The sequence below is a fragment of the Kryptolebias marmoratus genome, linkage group LG21 (assembly GCF_001649575.2).
Source record: "Kryptolebias marmoratus isolate JLee-2015 linkage group LG21, ASM164957v2, whole genome shotgun sequence".
NCBI lineage: Eukaryota > Metazoa > Chordata > Actinopteri > Cyprinodontiformes > Rivulidae > Kryptolebias > Kryptolebias marmoratus.
Window position 1 is genome coordinate 8,108,831 of NC_051450.1, and position 8,282 is coordinate 8,117,112.

The window sequence follows — 8,282 nt, forward strand, 5'->3', positions numbered from 1 at the left end:
TGTAGAAATCACTTACTTTATCCATCACATTTGGATTTTGGCGGCTTAATGATTATTTTGTTTACATCAGTCACGTACACTGTGTGGTTGTAAGCCAGTCTCATTCTCTGGCTCTGAGTGGAGCATCTGGCCAAAAATGGAGGGGAAACTCCAACTGTTCGTTAGCTGCTTTGTTGCCCGGGCTGCAAAAGGTGTGCAGCCACTGCTTCAGGAACCTTCATCTGGTAAAACGCAAAAGTTAAACTAAGTAAAGGCAGGCAGGAGCCTTCTGACAGGCGCAGAATTGTCAACTACCTTAAAAAAATTAGGAATACATAACATGGGGGTCATACTTCATCTTATGTATTGTCAGCAAACTATTTTTATCACCCACTGCCATGAAAGGCAAGCTATCATTTAAATACCTGTGCTGGTGTGTGTGTGTTTCCTTGTTACCAAAATATCTCATAAACCACTGGATAGATGGATATATCAAGGGCAAAGAAGGGTGACAGTCGTCATCTTGCCACATTCTTAGCTCTCGTTAAAGCTCCAGATCAATTTATTTATCAAAAACCGACTGATTAACCCTTAGAAATTCAATCTTTACTCAGTCTTTCATCCTTATTGTTCATCAGATCTCCATAGCTGAAGGGGAATCTGTTAAATATAGGGATCTCTTTTAATGTTTACACTGAATTAGGAAGAAAACAAATTTTCTTAAAGCTAATCAGATCAAATGAAGACAAGTAAGACTAACACCAAAATTTTAGAGAAATAATATAAGGAATATTTGTGCAGCAATTACTTCGAATATGATTTCACAAGATAAAAAGTTGGATTTGATGATTGATGTTTCAAGTTTCTTACATGCATAAGCATTTGGAATACGTTACACTGTTTTTGTAATTTGTTCATTTTGGAACTTGGTCAAAAGATGTTATTGAGTCTGCAAGGGTTTTTAGGTTAATTTGATAAAACATCAGATTGGAAGTAGAAGTTTTTATCAATCTGCATCTGCAGTTTCAAAGTATAACCAAAACTGATATTCTCACCTCCCAGTTTCAGAAGTCAGAATGCCCTATGTGGTAGAGCTGGAGTGGAGTATGCCTTCCCTGGTAATGGGGCCATGCAGATGGAGTGTACCTGGTCAGCACGCCGAAGGGTGGCATGAACCCTGGGATCCACCGAGGGCCAGCTGAGGTCGCAGCTTGCCCGATGGTCACTCTAGAAGCTTATGGTAGCGGAGTCAAGGCAGGCCTGAAGCTCTTTGGCTCATGAAGCAGGAGTCAGCTGGAGCGTTTTTCTAAAAGTTTAAAAAGTTGTTTTCAACTTAAGTTTATCCTCGTTGTTCGTTTTCTTTTGTCTGCTGGACTTACAAAAACAAAAGCACTGAGCAAAACTGTTCTTTCACTCAGGTTATGAAAAAATTAAGATGGGAGACGAAGGAGGAAGTTCTTCACATGACAAACACAAAAGCGAACTGCCAAACAAATTGAATTGTAATCACCCACCAAGGCTTTCTCTGTTTGATAACAACTAAAACATTCACACTGCTGATGCTGGAAAGACCTTGGGATTTGCGCAGAAAGGTTTTCTCCCACTCAGTTCAAAGATTCTTTCACTCACTACTGAGTGCACTTTTCCTGTTAGACAAAAGAGATGAAGTTTATTAAAACACTTGAAAATTTTCCCAAAATAAATAGTTGCACACAAATCTTATTCATCTTATAAACATCTCATTTAAGCAGTGAATCATGTTTTGTCTTCACAAGCCTTAAAAAGCATGTAAACAATTTTAATAACTGATTAGATGTGCACAATTGGTACACATGTCCCAAAACAATCAAAATTCACTCAGATCAGAAAGGTCTGAAAGATGACAGCTGGTCAGAGGTCAAGAGAAAGGGGTCTTTCTTAACATTACAATTCAAATAATATATTTGGTGAAAACTGATATAGTCTTATTGTTTGTGGGAAATTAGTTTTCAATATAAGTCCTTTGTTTTAAGATGAACAGTTTTTCAGTCACCTTTAACTTTTATTGGTGTTTACTCTCTTGAGCTCTTAGCTTAGCTACTAGTTGTGTGGGAGTACCGAAAATCATGTAGATAATGAAGACAGTGCTGACCGAAGATGATCATTTAGTACCATTCCCTCATAACTGTTCATTCGTTGTATCTCAAGCACTATAATTAATAAACTTGAACTAAAATAAAGTTTAAATATTGTTTTATTGTTCATGGGCTGTAACTTTTTAACAGTTTTAACAAATTCAGGTGATAGTATATTAAATCAGGATCCAAGAATGTTTTTTTTACAGATTGGCTTCAATCAGAATACAAATATTCAATATTCTATCTTGGTTTGGCTTTCCTCATTCTCCAATAGGATAACTAGCAATACCTGCCTTCATCTAATGACACCTGTGTTCATTTAACCTAATGAAGTAGGCGGGACAGGTATAAAAAGGTTTCAAGCAATGCCTTTCACTTACTGTTTTCTGACTAGTACGTTTTAGCAGAAGTGCTCAGAGGTTTCTGAGCTTGTGATCAATTGTGGGTAAAGCTATCATGGGGTTTCTTTTGAGGTGAGTCTTAAACCACTTCATAAATCTTTGAAATGTCTACTCCATTTTAAAACATTAACTTACCTTTGTAGATTGCTGGTGTTATCCTTGTTAGTTGTTGAAAGATATCAAGTGAATGGTAAGTCTGTAACTTAAAATTGATATTGGTACATTTTTTCATAATCATTTACCAACTTTATAGTATTAGAACTGCTCAGTAATGCTCACTCTTATTTCAAACAGCTGGCCATGAGTTCTGGATGCCTGTTGAGCCAAATCACCCAATTGGGGGTCCAGTTAATCCTGGTAACAAACCTAAGTTACCAGTAGATCCAAACTACCAACTGTGGCGTCTCCTATGCCCCCCCAGGTTCCCCAGAATTTCCAATTACTATAGAGTTATCTGTGAGTCATGGTCTCTTGATGAGCCAGAATATCCAACAGGGGGTCCATGGAGTCCTGGCAAACCACCGGTGTTTCCTGCTGAGCCCCAGTATCCAACAGGGGGTCCAGTGAGTCCTGGCAAACCACCGGTGTTTCCTACTGAGCTCCAGTATCCAATAGGGGGTCCAGTGAGTCTTGGCAAACCACCGGTGTTTCCTGCTGAGCCCAAGTATCCAATAGGGGGTCCAGTGAGTCTTGGCAAACCACCGGTGTTTCCTGCTGAGCCCAAGTATCCAACAGGAGGTCCAGTGAGTCCCTGCGACCTGCCAATGTTTCCTGCTCAGCCTGGATATCCCAAAAGGGGTCCAGGAAGTCCCTGCAGCCTGCCACAGTTTCCTTTTGCGCCCCAGTATACAAAGCAGGGTCCAGTGCAGCAAGAAAATCCAACAAAGAGTCCCACAGAGTCTAGCTGCTTTGGCAAGTGGCTACTACTTCCTGCACCAAAAAAGAAATGCTAATATCAGGTCAGTGAATAACTGGCTTTATTTGTAAATTCCTTAACCTCAAATAATTTTTTTTTTCTCCTGTTTTAGGTGCAGCAAAGACTCAACCATTTCACCATGTCAGACAAAACATTTTAATAAATTACTTTGAACAATGTTCATATTTCCGGTCTTCATTTTTAATCCAGGAACAAGTGTTTAATCAGTGGAAAGGTGTGTTTCACCCCCCCCCCCTCTTTGGGGGTACATGGTGAGGTTTTACTAGTGTACTGTAGCTCCCTCTTGAATCTGTTACTTTTGAAGATTTTGTTTGTTTGAAAGAGTTGCCAAAGGGCTGCTGTGCACTAGTAAAGTATCCTGGAGCTAACTGACATTACTTTAAATGGGTTTGCAAGCGCCAAGATGAAATTTCATCAGATTGTGTATACACATGCATGCACTGTCAAGAAATAAAACCAATCTTGTCTTCAAGAAAGTTAACCATCTCAGCTTCAACCTACAAAGAAAACATTGGCATGGACTTGGGACTTAACCATCACTGGCCTAATGTTGCTAAAAGGCTAAACAAAATGGTCTCAACTGTAGTTTCCAGTTATGGAGGAAAAAATGCAATTCGTCATCTTGAAACAAACTTCAAAACAACAGAACTGACTCAATAACTTTGAGAACTACTGCTTTGCAAAAATCTTGGCTTGTGACCTGCTGAAGAATAAAGGCTGCAGTGCAGAAGTGTTTTTGTCTAAAAGAACAAATGACAAATCCTCGTCTACCTTTCTGAAGTTCTCAAACTTGTATGGCTTCAAAAATAACCCTTTTGTCTTACAACCCTTGTTCTCTTAAAATGGGTTTTTTCTTTTTTCTTCCCCATGCCAAAGTGCCAGAAAATCCCTTGTCATTGTGAAGCTTAGCAATTCCCCTTTTTAAAAAGGGCTGGAATTTCCAATGACCTGTGATACACTTGCAACTTGTCCAGATGGTGCCCCACCTCTCACACAGTGACTGGAGTGACGCACCTACACCCCCGTGACCCAGAAAGAAGCTGGTAAAGAAAATTGATGGATTGCCAATGACATCATTGTAGGCCAATAAAAGTTTTCAAAGCAGCACGCTTGTCCAAAAAAAAATTGCTTGTTGCTTGACCAGGCGATAAATCAACAAACCTCTATCATTTTGAGATGGGAAAATTCCTCAATGTGACTCATTTTGCCAGCACAGGTCACAAATGTCTACAAACTGTTAGGAAAGTGAGCTTTTGGTAGACCTGAATACCATCAAGGCTTCAGCCTTATACCATATATACCAAAAACAGTTGAGAAATTAAATCAAGAGTTATGCTGAAGAAAAGCAGTTGCGCTTTGGTACATCTAAACATTTTTAATATCATTAGGGTTATTGTACTGCCAATTTTTATGTACTGAATGTGACATTGCTGGTACTACTTCTGGTACTGACACTGGTAGTTATCACTAGCACGGCTAGCATTTTAAATCTCATGTGGTTGATTAATGTTTTACTCCAAAGCAACACTCCTTGAGCCACATTACATTTCTTCACTTGATGTTATTCTCGTTTAATTTCTGTGTCTTTTCATTTATGAATTACAGTTAAAACAAAGAGTTGAGCAATAAAATTAAACAAAACCAAAAATAAAACATACAATCCCAATGAAACGGTAAAATATGACAGATACAAATAGTAAAAGTCAATTAGTCAATTTAAAAGTAATCATATAAAATATATTTTTTTATGGAAAGCATAAAATGAACACAATAGAAGTACATCTCAGTGTCAAACACTTGAAAATTTAACGTTGCTAGGCAACACTACCCCACTCCCACTTAGTAACGCTTGCCTTCTCAACATACCACACCTGTGTCCATTTAACTAAACAAGGTAGGAGGAGCAGCAAAGGTACAAAAAGCTTTGGAGTAGAGCACTGGTTGACTGTTTTTTGATTAGATGTCTGGTTTAGCAGTGGCTGGCAGATGTTACTGGGTTTGCTGCCAACTGTGTTTAAAATTATGGTCTTTTTCTCAAGGTGAGTCTTAAGTGTTTGTTTAAAGTTTTAGTGAGCTTTGAAACAAATGCATATTTTTTAATTTTATTTCTCAGATTGTTGCTGTTGTCCCTCTTAGCCATTGGAATAGATCAAGTAAATGGTAAGTTTGATTTTAAATTTATTCATTTAACTCGTATACTAAAACAGAAACCTCTTGCTTAAAGTACTGGTCTTTTACCAAATATAGAGATGAGCAAGTAACTCCTGCTGCAAGTCTGGTTGCATGAGTCCACTGGTCTTATGGGTAAAATGTTTTGCCAACAGCTGACTATACTGGCCTTGTTAAAAAATATGGAGATGGTGAAGCACCATATTCTCGATTTGGCTCAACAAATTATGAGCCAAGCTTTCCTGTTGAGCCTGACTACCCAATAGGAGGCCCAGTGGGTCCAATATATCTACCCCAGGGGCCTAAATTGCCCTATAGGCCTCAGCCCCATCACCAGCAGCATCCTGGCCACCCTCCCATGGGCCCAAAGCCCCCCCAGCAGCATCCTGGCCACCCTCCCATGGGCCCAAAGCCCCCCCAGCGGCATCCTGGCCACCCTCCCATGGGCCCAAAGCCTCCAATGCAGCAGCCATATCCGGGCCACCCTCCCATGGGCCCAAAGCCTCCAATGCAGCAGCCATATCCGGGCCACCCTCCCATGGGCCCAAAGCCTCCAATGCAGCAGCCATATCCGGGCCACCCTCCCCAGATTCCCAAGGGCCCCCAGCAGCAGCTCTATCCTGGCTACCCTCCCCAGAATCCCGAGGGTCCCCAGCAGCAGCATACCAGCTACCTGCCCCAGAATCCTGATGGTCCCCAGCAGCAGCATACCAGCTACCCTCCCCAGAATCCTGATGGTCCCCAGCAGCAGCATACCAGCTACCTGCCCCAGAATCCTGAGGGTCTCCAGCAGCAGCATACCAGCTACCTGCCCCAGAATCCTGGGCTTCCAAAGCAACACAGCCATTCATCCAAAAGTCTTGGGCGGCCACGCTATATGGGCAGGCAACCTGGTTTTCGGCCCAAGTGGCCTCTTAAACCACAACACCTCATCAAGCGACCACAAATATGAAAGAGGCAACACTAGCAAAGTTTTAGTCTTGGTGAGTGTTTAACTTATTTGCTGGTGGTTGTTGCACAATATTTCTGACTACTCCCTCTTTCTTTTTTTTTAAATTTAAGGTCCTGCAAAGGCTCAACCACTTTTGCCAGGTCATATTGAATTTTTTTTTTTTTTGTAATAAATTACTTTGAACAATGTCTGAAGTTCATGTTTCCTGTCTTAATCCAGGTACAAGGTCATGGCTCTTTTTTTATGTACTTCCTGAGGTTTCCAGGTATTACTGGTGCACTTGGTCATTTTCTTGACTGTTTATAGTTCAACATTTAAGTTTTGTCAAAGGGTTGCTGCACACTAGAAAAGTGTCCAATTTTTAAAACCTCTTCAGCTCACTGCAGTGACTTTGATAGGGTTTGCAAGCACTGAGATCTGTTTTAAAAAAAAAAAGTGCTTCATCCAGTAAAGTCTCCTCTACATACTTGGAAGGACAAACTAGGCAGCTTTCAAGCAGGTCTTGTGCACAAGACAAACTGTTTCCTAACCTCTGCTTAACCCACAAAGTAACTTTGGTAGGGGCTTGAAATTACACCAATCACTAGTCAAATGTTGGAATGGGCTGAACTGCCTAAAGGTGTGAAAAGCTGTCCCTCCAGGGCTGCTTTCCTACCATGTTTTGGATGTGTTCTTGGTTTAAAACACCTGGTTTAAATGAATGCCTTGTGGATGTGCTGCTGGAGAACTTACTGATTTGGTGAGGTCATTAAATGATTTGAATCTGGTGCAGAAAAACCTAAAACTTTCAGGACAGTGGCCCTTGAGGTCTGGAGTTTAACACAATAGCCTAAACCATACCATTACCAATTGGGGTGGGGGGAGAAAATGGCCCACTACTGGCTATCATGCTAAAACTTAAATTTGAAAATGACTGACCTAATCCACAATAGGTTCCTGACTCAAACTTTAAGAATCACTGCTTCAAACCAATCTAAGCTTGTGATCTGTGCTGGCAAAACAAGTTGGTATGAGCACTGACTGCAGTGAAACTAAAAATATTTTGCCATGTGTGAGATTTGCATGGAAACTCTAAAACGGCTAATCTTCATAATCTGCCTTTTTAATTGCAGTTTTTTAGCTGGTATGGCTTATATTTAACCCTTTGGGTTTTTTTTGGGGGGGGGGGGTTGCCAGCTGCTGTAGTACTAGGAAATTCCTTCTCATGACATGTGAAGCTTAGGGATTCCAATTTTCAAATAGTGCTGGAATTCCAATGACCTGTGAACTTACCTGGCCCCACACAGTGACTGCTGGAGATGGGCACCTGCTCCCCTATGAGCGTGTAAAGAAAATGGATTCCCAAGAACGTTCCAGACAATTAAACAAGTTTTCAAAGCGGCACTCTCATAAACAAAACTAGCTTGTTGCCAAATTTCAACACTGATTTTGAGATGGAAAATTTGAAAATAACTCCATACTGAAAAAATTCCTCATTGTGACTCATTTGCCAGCACAGGTCACAAACCTATACCAATACTGCCTACATCACTTCCTTCTGCCATCTCCGATCCACCTCCTTCAAAAGTGTCTAAAATTATGGGCTTTTTTAAAGTGAGTCTTAAGTGTTTGTTTAAAAGTTTTTGAGCTTTAAAACAAACTTGCATAAATTTATTGTATTTTTCCCAGATTGTTGCTGTTATCTCTGTTAGCCACATGAATAGATGAAGTAAATGGTAAGCTTGATT

General features: G+C 40.5%; 1 protein-coding gene and 1 long non-coding RNA gene across 2 annotated transcripts; both read left to right on the forward strand.

Annotated features, from left to right (window-relative positions):
- The first annotated feature begins 2,441 nt into the window (after positions 1-2,441).
- On the forward strand, positions 2,442-3,592 carry LOC108234703. The gene is made up of 4 exons (XR_001808540.2): positions 2,442-2,569; positions 2,641-2,687; positions 2,792-3,456; positions 3,526-3,592. It is a non-coding gene; the product is annotated as an uncharacterized LOC108234703 (long non-coding RNA).
- A 1,764-nt stretch (positions 3,593-5,356) lies between these two features.
- LOC108234700 (proline-rich protein HaeIII subfamily 1-like) lies at positions 5,357-6,743 on the forward strand. Its single transcript, XM_017414076.2, has 4 exons — positions 5,357-5,473; positions 5,548-5,594; positions 5,759-6,586; positions 6,666-6,743. Exons 1-3 carry the CDS (start codon positions 5,421-5,423, stop codon positions 6,553-6,555), a joined length of 897 nt encoding a protein of 298 aa, XP_017269565.1. The 5' UTR covers positions 5,357-5,420; the 3' UTR covers positions 6,556-6,586; positions 6,666-6,743.
- Positions 6,744-8,282: the final 1,539 nt, after the last annotated feature.